Below are 15,231 nucleotides of genomic sequence, written 5' to 3'. Positions count from 1 at the left end.
GTTGGAAATAGCTACATTTAGGACTTCTTGGCTTTTCAAGTTTTCTCAATTGTGACTTTTGTCATTATCCCACCTGTCACTGCTTCTTGTCCGTTTACAGTCTCAGAGCTGAGTGAGTACCCATTCCACCACCTCTGGGCTTTAATTTTCAGTTATTGCCATTATCTCTGAAAATCCATTCATCTAGAAGCCCCCAGGATGTTGTCTCTAAATATCCTGAAATATCTTTTTAAAAAAGAATGCTGGTTACCTCTGCTCATCTAAAATACTAATTTCCCTTTGAAATTCCAGACATTTTCCCACTTGGCTGTACCAGTTAACCTGGACCTTTATACTCAGTACTCTGTTGGGGTCTCCAAAAACTAAGTCATCGATTCAGATGAGCTACTTTGATAAAGTGGCCTCATCATCCAGTGAGGGGCACCTCCAGATTGGAATTGGCTTCTCTGACTCTTTCCTTTTGCTCAAGTTCTTCTCTAAAAGCTGCTAGTTAGTTGAAAGTTTACATAATAAACCGGGGTAGGAGAGAAGGGAAGTAAGAGGAGAATCCATCAAGATGTGCCCCACCTGCAGCGTGGTCTGAGGCTGGCTGGGAGCGGGTGCCCTCCGTGCTGCTGAACTGGAAACTGCTTGAGGTGCCAGAGCTTTTTCTGTGACCGAATTCTGGCTTTGGAAATAATCAAGTAACACTTCTTTATCTTTTCGTTCTTTCCGCTTTTCCCACAGCCTGGTTCCTCAGAGGGAAAGAAGGAAAAGGAATGCTTTGCAACAAATGCCCTTAATGGCATTATGGTACTCTCATTGCTCTGCTGCTTCTGCCCGCCCTTCTTTTTTTCTTTGTTTTTATTGTTTTTTTATTTTTTGCAGAACTGAACCTTTTTCTGCTCTGCCTTTCTCTCCCATTTGTCTTTACTTTATGGTTGATATTGTACTGTCTTTTCCAAAATACTTGTCATTAAAGAATTATACAAAGTGTATACTTCTTAGCATGTCACTACTTTTATTATGTTGCCTTCCTTGTCTTTGGTAACTACATATGGGACACTTGGAAACCTTCATGGTAAAATCCTTTTTTTTCTCCCCCTGTAGTCCCTCCATTTCAAGGACTAAAACAGTCTTGCGTTAAGTAAAAACCTGTGACCAGAACTGAAGGAAGACTCTAGGAACAGAAACCTACAGCAGAACTTAGCACAATTTATTTGGAAACAAAACAAAATTGCAAAAGCCTTAGCCGCTTTCCACCTAAGAAGTTTATTCAATGAAGACAATGTCCACTGGAGTTTAAAATAACTACATGAGTTTGGGCACAAGCAGTGACTTGAAGGAGGCCCAGCTCTCCTTTTGTAGAAACATCTCAAGTTTAACGACAAAAAAAGCTATTGTAAATTTAGTCTCAGGTGTAAATATCAAAGCCCTCTGTTGTCAGGAGAGCTGACTAGTCTGTGTGGTGCACGTGTGTCCCTGTGATGGCAATCATTTTAGCTGCTGGCCTTCAGAAGAAGCGAGGATCTGATGGAGGTTTTTTATGTATTTATTTTCTGTTCACCCTGTGTCAAAATTTATAAAAAGAAAACAGGCATTACTGAAATGGTACTTTCTGTAATTTGATACTATTTGGTTTAAACATCTTCACTTTAATACTTGTAATATTGTTGTAATGGTAACTCTGTTAAGTACCCAAGCTGCTTGTCTTCCACCAAAGAGTGCTTTATTAACAAGAATCTGTGAAAACCGTGTTTGAGGACTGTTGGATGTTGTGATACAAAGTGGTACTTTGGCAGCCGAATTTGCAAGAGAACATGAGTGGTAGCTTTAGAAGACTCAGGAGGGGACGCTGCCTTCAGAGTCGGAAGATTGTTGTAAGTCATTCCTTTTTATGTCATTGAGGGACTGGAGCATGCCAAGGCTGCCCACGATTTGGTTGCCCAGTCATACAAATTAAAATCCTGTTTCCTTCCACGCATGATTAAAAAAAAACACTGTTGGTGTTTTCCCTTGGAAACAGCCATCCCAAATAACGATGGCTAAAAAAAAAAAAAAGTACTGCTTTATTCAGGTTTTTCTCTGTAACATTGTGGGTTTCTTTTTTTATGTGATCAGCCTAAGGCCATTCACACACCCTTTGATTTCAGTGACAGTTACTAGCATCTGGATTTCAGTTGTTTGTAAATAAGAGACTCACTGTTGCCTTTGGTTGGGGAATACAACTAACTCTTTTCAGTGTGCCTTCGCCCCTCCACCCTCCAGAAACACAGCAGAGTCTGTGATATAAAGCAATCACAAAAACTATTTATTTGCTGCTAAAACAAAAAACGGGGGCCCAAAATAAAAGAACATTTTGCAGTCACCTTGGTTACCTCCATAATAAGAAGTGAATGGTTTTAGTTATTGTTAACCAATTTTTGCCTATCCTAGAATGGAGAGCAGGAGATACAATATGGAAAGGCAACAGAAGGCAAATGCCTTCACCTTACAAGATGAATGAATCAGGCGAGTAAGCAATTCCTTTTGTTAAAAAGCTACCTTTTTAACAAAACTATGAGGAGTAAGAAGCGATTGAAATAAACAGATTTTACTCTGTTAATGCAAAAAGTTACTGGAAGGCCGTTGCTCCATTTCGATATTTACTCTCTTGGAGTAAATTGTAAGATTGACTGGCTTCGAGGGGAGATGGTGCCATCATCTTGGTCAAACAGGCGGCTCTTCCCTGTCAGGTGGTATGGGGGTGTGTCATGCCAACTTTTAAACGCTGGGGACTAGATCTCAGAAAAAAAAGTGGTTTTCTATCCCTGGAAGTGAATAGACACAAAGACCCACTTACCTGATGGGAAGACCTCTCTTCACTAAGCTCTGGGTGGGAGGAGAAACATTCCATTAGCTGTCTCGTGCTAGGAGACAATAATATTCAGACTATGCCCTTGCATAAAACATTGAATTCTCAGGGCAATTCTTCTTCCCTTGACATCTTTGAAGGCCATTTCCTGCATAAATAATCCAGGTAGTTATGAAAATCAAACTTCCATCAGAACTTTTCCTGGTTTGGCTGTTTATTACATCAGAACAAGTTAAATGTGCCGTCTCCCTCCCAGTGAATAAGCCATTTGATGTCTTGGCCAAGAGTAAAAATCTGGGCTTCAGTGTTAACCACAGTACTTTTTATTTTACAAATTGCCTTTTTGTGTCAGCTGCTCAAGTTTCCAGCTAGAATTGCTATCACTGTGGCTCTTTCTAAAAAATCTTGTTATTTAACAGGCTCACTAAAGTGAGTCCCAGGAAACTGATTTGATAAAGGAGCAGTCCTTGGAACACAGCAAGGACTTGGGGTAGTGCTTCCGGTGGATTTCATAGCACACTATTATTAAATGTACTGGAGGGCATTTCTAGAATCCAGGAAGTCTCTGGGTCTGATGGAAAGTTCTTTCTGCTATGAATAAGAGTGGACTTTTTTTTTCCCCCAGTGGAAACTTCAACACACCCAGAATCTCCTGAGATTCTAACTTCAAGTCCTTGTCATAGAAAGACCCTGTTGCTATGGAATATGAAATAGGGAGAGATTCCTTTAAACTTAAGAGCCTTAAATAGCTTTGAAAGTACACCAAGACCGTTTCTTTGAAATTAGCATTAGAAATGCATATTTTTAGGTGTCCTTGAAGCTTTTTGGGGACTCATGTCCAAAGTCCAAGACAGTCCAAAGGAAGGGTGTCTGCAAAACTGGGTACCTAGAAGTATAGACAGACTTCTCTTTTGTAATGCTAAAGAAAAACTAGAAATCTCTCTGAGCTGTCTGTGAAGAGGGGTTAATCCTGAGCAGTGCCTCACTGAAACACGTAGCCTGCCTTGTCCACATAGCCGCGTCTGGGCGGCATGCTGCTCTGCTAGTCTCCAGCATCTTTCTGCTCTCGGCCTGGCCCTGTTTGCCTGTCACCCACCTGCTTTCTTCTCTGCCCTCCTGCCCTCTCACAGGGGTCATTCATTCCTACCTCTTTTCGTGGGCCCAGACAATTTTTAGAGGAGTTCCCAAGAGTGCTTGTGAGGCGAATATGTTTGCCCTTGGAGCCCAATGGCCAGTTCTGTGTGCCCTGCGGACCGTCAGGCCTTCTGGGTGGTGTTGTGCCAAGAGCTTCTGGAAGCTTCCCTTTGCTTGAATCACCACCATTCATGACAAATGAGCAATGCGCTCTTTTGATGTTTGTTCTAAAAGTAGCTTAACTGTTCCTCTTCATACATTTTTTAAAGTAATTGCATCTTGGAAAGCAGTGCTCATGAAAAACAACTTTAAAAGCATATTTTGATTCTTTAATAGCTATCTCCCGCTAAAACTGTCCTGGTAAGGCTAGCTGCTGCTCTTCCATTTCTCCTAAATCTGAGTATTCCTCATGTTCCTAAGTGGAAATACTACAGATCTATTTAAAAGACTGGACAATTCATCTATACTGTGTAAGAAATTACCTCCTTAACTGCCCAGTAGAATAACTGTCAGCAGGTATGTTCATCTGATTATAGTACTGCAGTTTTATATTAATAATTTGCAGACTTTTATCTAACCTGCACTCATGTACAGATTATTAAAAAGTTTTAAAATGTAACTGATTAATCAGTATTTGGTCAGTCATTGTCTTGATTTTTTATTAAAATGTATATTTCTAATCATATTTTATAAAGCCAAGAGAACTGGTTGAATGAATGTTTATTTTCCTGAAGGTATTTTTAAGATAAAGCTTCATAATGGCGTGTAAACTTTGCATATCTATGTAGTTTGATACGTATTGTCGAGTTTGAAAATCTTGTGTATTGTAACTGGTTTTATACGAAATACTGAATAGTGAAAATTGTATAATTATAATCATATAATTAAAAGTGTTAACCAAACAGCCTTCCAGTTTACTGTATTCACTTACCATTCTGAATCCTAGTAGGCAATGGTCAGAATATAAAGTGGATGTAACCACTGTATTAGTTTACTACCCTGGGGGCTGAAACAACAGAAATTTATTTCCTCCCGGTGCTGAGGCTGGAGACCGAAGATCAAAGTGTTGGCAGAGTTTATTTCTTCTGATGCCGCTGGCCTTGGGCTTTTCTCTGTGCACTATAATCCCTGGTGTCTTTTCCTTATGATGCCAGTCAGATTGGAGTAGGGTCCATCCTCATGGTCTCATTTTAATTACTTCTTAAAAGGCCCTGTCTCCAAATATAGTCACATTCTGAGGTATTAGGCATTAGGGCTTCAGCTTAAAAATTTGGGGGTGGGGGTATACAGTTCAGTCCATAACACCTTCCCCAAGATAAGATGGTGCGTGAGGGCTCCTGTTTTGAAGTCATTCTGTACACACCCAACACCAGCTCAAATTATGCCAAGGTTTGACTTTGTGGAAATTACTGAGGATAAGACACATAAATCAGGCCCTTACATTACCTGCCAAGGTCAGGAGTAAAGAGCTCAGCGAGGGGCAGGACCATTGCTCAGGCACCTACATTCTGATGTCCAACTCTGGATGCCATCATGGTGCCATCTGCCTGCCTCCCCTCTGACTGTCTCGTGCTGGCCTGGATTCTGAAGACCTAATGCCCACACGACCACTCAGAGGATGTGTCTGGGATGTAGGAGCTTGCTCTGTTAGGAATGCTGGCCCATTCCCAAAGGAACTCAGCTCACTCGTGCTCGGATACAGGTTTTCAAAGTACAAACCACAGGGACCCCCACACCCACGCCCCATCCAGACTTCTAGCAGGCACTGCTACCCCCAGAGTGTGATTCGCAAGCTCCGTCCCCTGTTGTTGAAAGCTGCAGCAGCTACCTGCCCCTCCAGGTCGTGCACCCTCCTGCCGAGCAGTGAAGTTCAGTTGATTGGCATCTGCGAAGCTGCCCAAAGTATGTAAGTGCTGTGAAGGGGGCAGGCGTGGCAAGGGCCTAACACTTGGAAGACTCGGAATGAAACCCCAAGTTCTGTCTTGCAGGGCTGCGCAGTGTGGGTGATGAGCCATGGAGACCCTGGCCCTGTAGATGCTCCCTCTCTGTTGTCGACAATGCCATTTGGTGCCACCTACCACACACACAATTTGCTAAACCCCTCTGCTTCTGTTTCCTTTTTTTTTTTTTTTTCAATGTTTATTTATTTTTAGGACAGAGAGAGACAGAGCATGAACGGGGGAGGGGCAGAGAGAGAGGGAGACACAGAATCGGAAACAGGCTCCAGGCTCCGAGCCATCAGCCCAGAGCCCGACGCGGGGCTCGAACTCACGGACCGCGAGATTGTGACCTGGCTGAAGTCGGACGCTCAACCGACTGCGCCACCCAGGCGCCCCCCTCTGCTTCTGTTTCTTAAGTAAAATGGGAAAGAAAGGGATTCCTATCTTAACAGTTAGTGGGATAATTAAATGAGATAATCCATGCAAAGCATTTAAAACATGCTGGTACATAGCTTTCAATAAATTAATTTTTTCCTACATTTAAGGTAATTTTCTGTACATAATTAGGTAAATGACCTAGGGTGGGGGTAGAGTTAAGTAGAAAGGCCCCTTCATGAGGCCCCGGAGTATATGGAGTTAGCAAGTCAATGTGGAAAGAGCAGCCAGTGTGTGCTCTGAAATGAGCTCTGCCGCTCATGCTGTGGTCTCAGGCATCCTTTTCCTGCCTCCTGCCCCTTACTTTGTTCATCTGTAAAATCGGACTGATAAATGCGTAGCCTTGGAATTAAAAGATCAAGGGAGGTGAGTGTGCCTTAGCCTGGGCCCTAGGCCAGCGGAGGCGTCCCATCCATCCACTGCTCCCATTTCCTCCCATGTGTCTGAGCACACTTGTTGTGCTTGGGAAGGCAGGATGGTGGCAAGAATTCTCCATGAACATAATACCTTCTCTAGGGTGCCAAGACTTCGGCATGGTCTCTCCTCATGCTTGCCCCCGTGGGTAGTTTCTGGCCTTTCACTAGTACAGATTGCATAAACGTTCTCCTGTGTGGATTCTTCCTGGTTGGTGCTGGTTATCTCCTTAGAAGAAATTCTTACAAAAGGCATGTCTCCTGGGTCAAGGATGTGCAAAAATTTAAAGCTTTTGTTGATATATGCTGTGTCAAAAAGCAGCTTATTATAATTGTTCAGAGCATGGATTCTGGACCTAGGCTGCGTGCAAACCTTTGCTGCTTGTTAGCCAGGGTGACAGATGAGGATTAATTATTAACTTGGTTAATATTTGTTCATTAGAACAAGTGCTTGACACATACGAAGAGTCATACATATGTTGTGTTTAATAAAAAAAAAATACTGCCTTAATGCTCTGAAAAGGTCTGTGACAGTGGACAGTCCCCTTAGCATCAGCTGTCGGGGCATGGCTGAGATGGCTAATTAATAGTAGGACACTGGCCTTAGTGCTATTAGGTCATGGGTCACCATTACCCGCTGCCGTATCTGGTCCTAACTCTTAGCTGCCCCATTATTTAGATTTGGGGCCTTTTGTCTTCTAAGTAGTTGGCATAGTATGTACCTATCACAGTCTGTTTTTCTCAGTTTTTTGGGAGAACAAAATGGACTCTGGGCAAAACCCATCCAAGTGCATCTCCAGACATTCTGGCTTCTTCACTGAGGGTGTTGGCCCAGCCCGTATAGGAACGGAGATCCTCCCACACTGCCTTGCCTCTGTGTCTCGTCTCTTTGCTAGCAAGTCTGCATGACTTTGACATGTTTCTGGATGACAGGTGCTCCATCCACACTGAAATTCCCAGGTAAGGAGGCTTCTCACCCAGCATGACCAGAGGCCACGGGGGCTGGCCACCCCCAGGGACTGGCCTTGGTCCCTCGAATTCTTATACTACCAAATGTCACGTTTCTAAACAGGGAGAGGCTTTGGGTGGGAAAAGAAAGAGTAGAGGAGGTGGTATGGTTTGTGCATTGTTTTACTTGGAGAAAGACAATGGGTGTGTTTCTCATCATGGGTGTGTTTCTTCATGTAAAACAAGATGACTTTTCAGGCGGGACAGTTCTTCCTTGCGTGGGACTCTCCAGACAATGTAGCCAGTCTGGCATCCCCACCCACTAAATACCAGTCATATTCTCAGCCATTGGATAATCCAGACACCCCCGCACATTGTCAGCCCCCTTCAGGAGGCAGTGCTGCCCCCCCGTTGGGAACTGCTGATCAGCTTCAAATACAGCTTCATTGGGCAATGTCATGGAAACAGAAACAGTTGCTCTTAGGACCTTGCTGAAGTGAATATTGTCCCCCTGCCCTGTTTTGCTCTGGCGCAAACCCCAGAGGGCAAAAGAAGGGGCTGGAGGAAAGGTTTCATTCATGAAGGGGGCAGCAGAGGGGGCTTGGCCCTCAGGAATGGGGTTCATGAGTATTTGTGAGACTGGGGCCGGGGGCTCTGAGACAGTGAGCGAACTGCCTTCCTGCCTGAGCCTAGCATATCTCCTGCCATGTGGCAGCCACGGAGAGGTCTTCATCCTTGAGAGTGAGGGGTCTGTTGTGACAGAGCTAGATGACACATGGGAGCTCTGTAGGCAGGCCAGTGGCTGACAGGTTCTTAAACAGGAGTGGACAGAGCAGGGGCCTGATTCCAGCACCCTGGACCACTCATGTTCAGGGTGATTCTGCTGTGGCCAACCCCAGATTTGCCTTGCAGTTAACTAAGGAGTTTACAGTGTGCACCGTGGAGTCTTTTCTCTAGCTGCCATATTAAACTAGTCCTTGTCACACCCAGTGACTCCCTAAGACAGGTTCTGGTGTCATAAATACAACTTGTTCTGTCTTCTCCCTTTTGCAGTGATAGTTGGCCGTCTCGAGCTGTAACCTTTCTAGACCGGCTTTTAATCTGGCTTGGGATCCGCAAAGACTAGGCCTCCCGAGAAGATCTCTCCTGGACAGCACAATGCTCACCAACAGAAAGTCTCTCCAGGTGAAATTTAAGCCTGTTTCCTCAAGCGTGTGCCTCAGCCTCAGCAAGTGTGTCTTCTATCCACTGGGTATTGAGGGTTCAGCCTGAGGCTAGAGCTGGGCCTACCAGTAGGTGGCCAGGAGGAGTGACTGGGATGGCTCCTCTCTGGTGGCAGATTCCAAGTAGCGTTCCTTGCTTTCTTACATTAGGGGCCCCTGTGACTGACTTGGTGGAAGCTGGTCTGTGTCCCCAGAAAAGTTAATGCAAAACTCTTGAAGAGTTCATGGGCAGGCCCCCTGTGGCCTTCCCGGCTGTGCAGCATTCAACTCCAGGGGCGCTGCTCATACAGATGCAGTACGAAGGGCGCCCCCTCAGGTGTCCCGCTTCAGAGCCCGTTCACCATTCATTCCAAGGCCCTGCTCTGGGCATCTACAGATCCTTGGTTAAAATCCCTGAGGGCTGTCTTTCTGCTCTGGTCACAGGTAAGAACCTGTGGGATGCAGTCAGGGTAGGGATCCCCACTTCTCGTGTTAGGCTATGCAGCCTCCACATTTCTCTTGCTTCCTTTCCTTGCTTTTTCCCTCGTACTGAAAACTCTTCCAGCCACCGTGCTTGCTCTCCCCTCACTTTCCCTCACCGCCAAACACGCAGGTGGTGGTCATTTTGCATGGCTGAGAATGTAGGACTTACTTTGATACTTGAGTAGTTTTCCTCCCTGTTGCTCGGATGCTCCCAGTTATCTAGACAGGTGGAATGCAAGCCAGGGCCACTAACATGGCCGTGCGGGTGTATCCATGTGGGTGAGCTCCCCTGGGTTGAGCAGTGCACCCATGAGGTGGAGGTGTTCTCAGTGCCCCTGGTGGGGTGGCTGTTCTCAAGGAAAGTTCTAACCTCATTGAGCCCTGGAGACTGTTGTGCGCCTTGACACCACTCCATTCTCACCTGACAGGCATTCCCACTTACAGATGACTCTGTGCTCTGAAATCAGGCCACATTTCTGCAAAGTAACAATGCTTAGAAGGCATTGTGGTTTGGTTGGGGAAATTCCATCACCTTGAGTCACAAGCAGCATTGTGGCTGAGGAAAAGGCTTTCCAGAGCATTCGGGAGATGGGCAGGGAGCAGCTTGGGCCTAGGAGAGGCACAAGCAGCCGCTGGACCCTGTAGGCTCCATGAAGCCCCCGGGAGAGCCAAACTTCTGTTCATTTCCACCAGTGCCTCACTGGTGACCTTGAACCTAATCTCGTGGCCTCTCAAGTCATGCCATCTCCACCTGTGCAGGAGATCTAATAATAAAGCTAAGAACATTTTTTATGTTTATTTTGAGAGAGTGAGCGGGGGAGGGGCAGAGAGAGAAAGAGAATCCGAAGCAGGCTGCAGGCTCAGAGCGGTCAGCACAGAGTCCGACGCGGGGCTCGAACCCACAAACTGTGAGATCATGACCTAAGCCAAAGTCCAAGGCTTAACCGACTGAGCCACCTAGGTGCCCCTTTAAGAACACTTCTAATCCCATCATGTTTTCAGGAGACTGTTCAAGAGGGACTCATGCCACTGCTGTGTGTGGTCACCATGTTACTTGCCCCTGAGCACACAGCAGGTACTTGTGGCTTCGTTCATCCCCTGCAGAGGAACCTGTCCTCTGGCCTTTGCCCCTCTCCTAGCAGCTTTACCCTGGGGACTAGTAATTGAAGTGGTAATTTTGGGAGTGTGGAAGGAACACTGGGCTAGAGGGCTGGATCTTGTTTCTGCCTTATCTCATCAGGCGCTAGCTAGGGACTAAGAGGACCAAGAAGACTGTCCTTCCCATTCCCTGACTGGAAAGCATGAGACAGTTGCAAGACCGCACACAGCAGCCACTCCACCACTGCTCGTCTCCTCACGCCGCTAGTTTCTGCACCAAGGGTGGGAGGGCGAGCCTGCAGATGTAGAAGACATCCAAATGAAGGGCAAAGCCTTAATGTTAGGGATGACCCTTGGGACTAAGGACAGTGGTTCCTTTCAGGGGAGGGGGAGGCTATGGTTGGCATGGGCACTGGACAGGCTTCTGAGAAAATCAGTTTCTTAGGTGGTGTTACAAGGAAATTTGCATTTGTATCCATATTGTTTTACGATATATATTTTTTCTAAGACTTTATTTTCAAGTAATCCTACACTGAACATGGTCATCGAATTCACAACCCCGAGATCAATATTCGCATGCTTTACCGACTGAGCCAGTTGGGTGCCCCTACAATAAAGATGTTTTTAAAATACCTTTTTCCCTTCCTCATTTTCTTCACCACATAAATACAGACCCCTTTGGGACAAAGCTAGGCAAAGCCTCAGACGCGTGGGGCATGTCGAGGGCACTGACCTCAGGCCAGTGTCGGAGGATCTGGAGAGGAGGGCAGATCCCGAGTGGCTGCACGAACCGTGACCCTTGTGGAGGCTGAGACACAGCAGCAGTGAAAGGAAATGGGCAGGTCTTCTCTCACAGTGAAACTATGCTCATCTGGCTGCATGATGCCATGCGGAGGGGAGGAAAGCCCCACCTGCTGTCAGCAGCGTGGCTTCTGAATAGCTCAGAAGAATAGCTGACCTTTCCCAGCTTGAGACCCAGGTCCAGTAGCTCCATAGGACTTAACCAGCACCACATGGTACTGTCTCAAAAGAAAATAGTGCCTGCACTGGGGTGGCCCGGAGGACCTAGCCAACCGAGAGGAAAAGCCCTGAACTAGTGACCAGCACTAGAAGTGCAGGTCCCCCTTGCAGCCTCTTGGGCTCTGAGGGCCTTGCCTTGCATGGGAATGAAGACATCAAATGCTTATCACCAACATTAGGCTAAAGATGTACAGCTTCTCAAGTAGCCTGGCCAGATGTTAAAAACATCCAATGCATGATTTTAACCTTCCTGAGGCGCTTCCCTGGGGGTAGCCTCTGTAGGGAGTCTGCCTCTTCCCAGACCTTGTCAGATAAGCAGCTTAGGTTTTCATCCAGTCAAGACTGGTGCCAACCCCTGCTTCCTTCAGGGGCGACACCTCTCTGTGAGGCTCCCCCAACCTCCAGGCCCTGGGACTACTCCCTCCCCCGCCTGCCATCTTCAGCTGCTGTCCCCCCAGAGTGGGGCCGGCACATTGACCTTGGCATTCAAACATGTTTGACGTCTGCTTTCCAAGAGTCTTGGGGACTGACACACTAGTTTTCTTTTGTGGGATCAATTTGTTCACTGTTACTTGTTAGAAACAGGACTACACCCACCTCAAAAGAGGAACTTGGATCAGGAAGGCCTTGCCTTGTGTATAAATCCGAACATAAGCCTCCTGCCTGCTTTGATTTTCCCTATGGCATGTTAGGGATTTCCCCTGCTCTTTGCTTCTGCTTGGTCTTCTCTGGGGCACTGTGGACAACCACAGGACCAAACCCAATTATCTATCTACCCCACCAACTGGCAAGACATAGTCCTGGTGAGCAAACAAAGCCTTCTACAGGCTCAGAAACTGTACCCCATCCCCCAGAACGGTTTCCAACCACAGGACCCAAGACTGTTCCATGGCACAGGAATCTTCAGTACATCTAAGAAGGATGCGGTATTTGCAAATACAGTATTAATTCCAGTGCTATGGGCTTTTCAGCCACTATTTACAACATCAGGGAATTTTCTTGAAAGGGATCTCTGTTTTGCTGATCTTCAGAGCCAAGGTGGGCAGAGTAACTTCATGTCACAGCATCAAGCCTGCTGAGGAAAGACACACCCTCATGCTGTACCAGTTGATCATTATGGCTGAATGTGACATTCACTCTCCTGAGACTTGACTTACATCAGGTCACTCCCACTCACTGTGTCCTTTCCAGGGAGAGGAAATAAAACAGTTAATATATCTTAGTATTCAGATATTAATTTAGTAATAAGAGACCAAGGGTGGACAGTCACCCACAGCAAATGTCCTTAACTGTCATATGGCAGGGAGGTCAGCCGATTCCTTCTACTGGGCTTTTTTCCACATTCTTTTCTCTTGACCTGGGAGTGACCAAAAGGATTCAGCTTTCTGTACACAGTTAGGAGGGAATACCAACCTTTATTTACACTTGGGTTCAAGTTCAGAGCCATCTTAAACAGTATAGCAAAGCGGGGGAAAGCACAGATCCTGGGACCAAGTTCAGATTCCAACAGAAGCATATTAACTGTGACAACAGGCAAAGGTTATTTTCAGTTTCTGCAGTCAATTGGAGAGAGCATCACACCCAGCTGCCCGCAGCTTACAGCTGCCTCCGCCCCAGTCCCTGCCCCGGGTGCTAGGCCAAATTCAGGCTCTGGCAGGACTCACTCTGCTGGGCATGGCAGGACTCGGTGAGTTACTGAAACTCTGAGGTAGCCCCCAACCCCAAACGTTCAAAGGCAAGAAATAGGAACTCGAACTGGTGTATGGGCTGGGTGAGAAAAACTGCACACGGTGTTCAATAAATACTATTTACAAGTCTTGCCAGGCAAGGACAGAGGGCATCTGTACATGGGCACTGATTTCAGATATTAGTTTCTAGGGGAGAAAAGGATATGATGGTAAGGTGTAACACTATTTTGCCTGGACCCCCTTTCTCTTGATCAATGGGTTAAATAACGATTTTAAAAATCATATGCTTAATACTCATCCTGAAAACCACCCAAACACTAAATATGCACATTTATACTAAGCGTGCGTGTATGCGTGTGTACACACACACAGAAACCACGAGGTAGTTTAAATCACCATTAAAAAAAAAACCAAAAACAATACTTTTCCTAATTCTCTGTCACAGAGTGGTAGCCAATGGCTGCCCACCAGCTATTTAAAATTATCGGTTAAATGAAAACCAAAACTCAAAAACTTCCAGGAGACTGTAACACTTACAAGTAAACAGTAAGTACAGGTGTATTTTACTTTGTCAGTCTCTGGAAACTAGGCTGTGACTGCTTTCAATTAATGTTCGGTGTTACATGTATTTGCTCTAATGCTAAAGCACACAGCCTTCCCAATCTATACACCTTATGAAGTAGTCTCTGTAGATTCTATTTTACATCTTTACTCTCCAGGTTTTTGTGGAGGATTCAATACAATCTCTATGTACACATTTTAAACATTATTTCTGAACTTCATTTGGAATTATTTAAATAAAAAAATAATCACCATTCTCCACCTTCTTGGGAAAGTGCCAGACTAAACCCCCACCCCCCCACCCCACAACTGGAACTGCTGCCTTGTGTCTAGAGAAATCCCTACCCCACAGCCCCCAGGCCAAAAAAGTGCAATGAATTCACACTAAACGGGAAAGAGCAACATCTATTGTTCTTAGAGTCTGACTCTCTTCCCCACACCAAGAAAAGTCTCTTCATAGGTATGCCAATGCTGTTGTAGCTTGCTAGGGAAATAGGGCTCTCTCAGGCCAGAGCAGGAAAGTCCTCAGGGTCATCTGGGTTGGGAGCAACGTCTTGTGTCTAAAGAAGAAAAGAAAAGTTTTTAAACCAACATTCACTTTACCCATTGCCACTTGGGCAGAGCCCTCTGAGAGACACATGCCTGCTCTCAACCAGGCAGGTGCTGACAGTGGGTGTGGCCTAAACACTGTAGGGAGAGGCAGGCTCCCAGTGGGAAGAGACACAGAGGGGGGGGTGCGGAAGGGTCCCTTCTCAGACTCGCTCTTGTCCCCTCTGCAAAATGGCCACCAGTTCCTGCCTCCCTCCCTTCCTCCCACAAACCCTTACCGAGTGACCCTTTTTGTATCTGGCACCTCCACCATCCAATAAACATGATTTAGAATATTTACTACATGGAGATACAAGGTTGATTAGAAGCAGTTCCTGCCTGACCTGGGGTTCCCTGGGGTCAGGGGAGATGCCCCGAGGAAGTCACAGCCTGGTAACTTCAGCAACAGATGGCCTATGAATGGCCCACAGGAGGGGCACTCACTGCTATTTGGAGGTGGAGCGCACATCACCATTAGGTAAGGTTTTCTAGAAGAAAAGGTTCTTCCAGAGATAAGCCTCAGTGAATGAGCAAAGGGAATATGGATCCTCAAACAGTGTAACCTGACGGTGAAGAGGTGGGGGCCTGAGGGCAGGTCTGAGCTAGAAGAGAACAGTATGCATATATTTGTCTATAAAACATTTACAAAGTGCCTACTATACACTTAAATTGTGCTGGGCACTGGGGAAACCAATAATGAGCAAAAGCAGACATGGTTTGTGTCCATCCACTGTACAGACAACAGACACTGATCAACAATCACACCAGTGAGAATACAGTTACAAATGAAGACAATGCTTCAAAGAAAAAATTCTTTGCTCAAGGACTCTGACCTGGTCTGGAAGGAAATGTGACCAAAGAAGACTTCTCTGAGGAAGCAAGGTCAGA

The 15,231-nt window shown here is 45.9% G+C and overlaps 2 protein-coding genes across 10 annotated transcripts in view; one reads left to right on the top strand and one right to left on the bottom strand.

Annotated features, from left to right (window-relative positions):
- CDC14B (cell division cycle 14B) overlaps positions 1 to 10,235 on the top strand; it is a 116,322-nt gene extending 106,087 nt beyond the window's left edge. For 6 of the 8 annotated variants that reach the window (XM_030292918.1, XM_030292919.1, XM_030292915.1 and 3 more), the window contains one exon: positions 1,090 to 4,873. In XM_030292918.1, the coding sequence (XP_030148778.1) occupies positions 1,090 to 1,126 (37 nt within the window). In that variant the 3' untranslated portion in view covers positions 1,127 to 4,873. Of the gene's footprint in view, positions 1 to 1,089; positions 4,874 to 7,651; positions 7,716 to 8,756 lie in introns of those variants that run through there. The other 2 variants (XM_030292912.1, XM_030292913.1) reach the window with 2 other exon arrangements.
- A 3,905-nt stretch (positions 10,236 to 14,140) lies between these two features.
- The window catches only part of HABP4 (hyaluronan binding protein 4), a 40,161-nt gene continuing 39,070 nt past the window's right edge, over positions 14,141 to 15,231 (bottom strand). For both annotated transcript variants that reach the window (XM_030293780.1, XM_030293781.1), the window contains exon 8: positions 14,141 to 14,315. In XM_030293780.1, coding sequence (XP_030149640.1) covers positions 14,259 to 14,315 — 57 coding nt within the window. In that variant the 3' untranslated portion in view covers positions 14,141 to 14,258. The remainder of the gene's footprint in view (positions 14,316 to 15,231) is intronic.

This window comes from Lynx canadensis, chromosome D4, assembly GCF_007474595.2.
Source record: "Lynx canadensis isolate LIC74 chromosome D4, mLynCan4.pri.v2, whole genome shotgun sequence".
NCBI classification, from domain to species: Eukaryota; Metazoa; Chordata; class Mammalia; order Carnivora; family Felidae; genus Lynx; species Lynx canadensis.
Note: the sequence above shows the minus strand (reverse complement) of the source record. Positions and strands in the feature narration are given on the sequence as shown.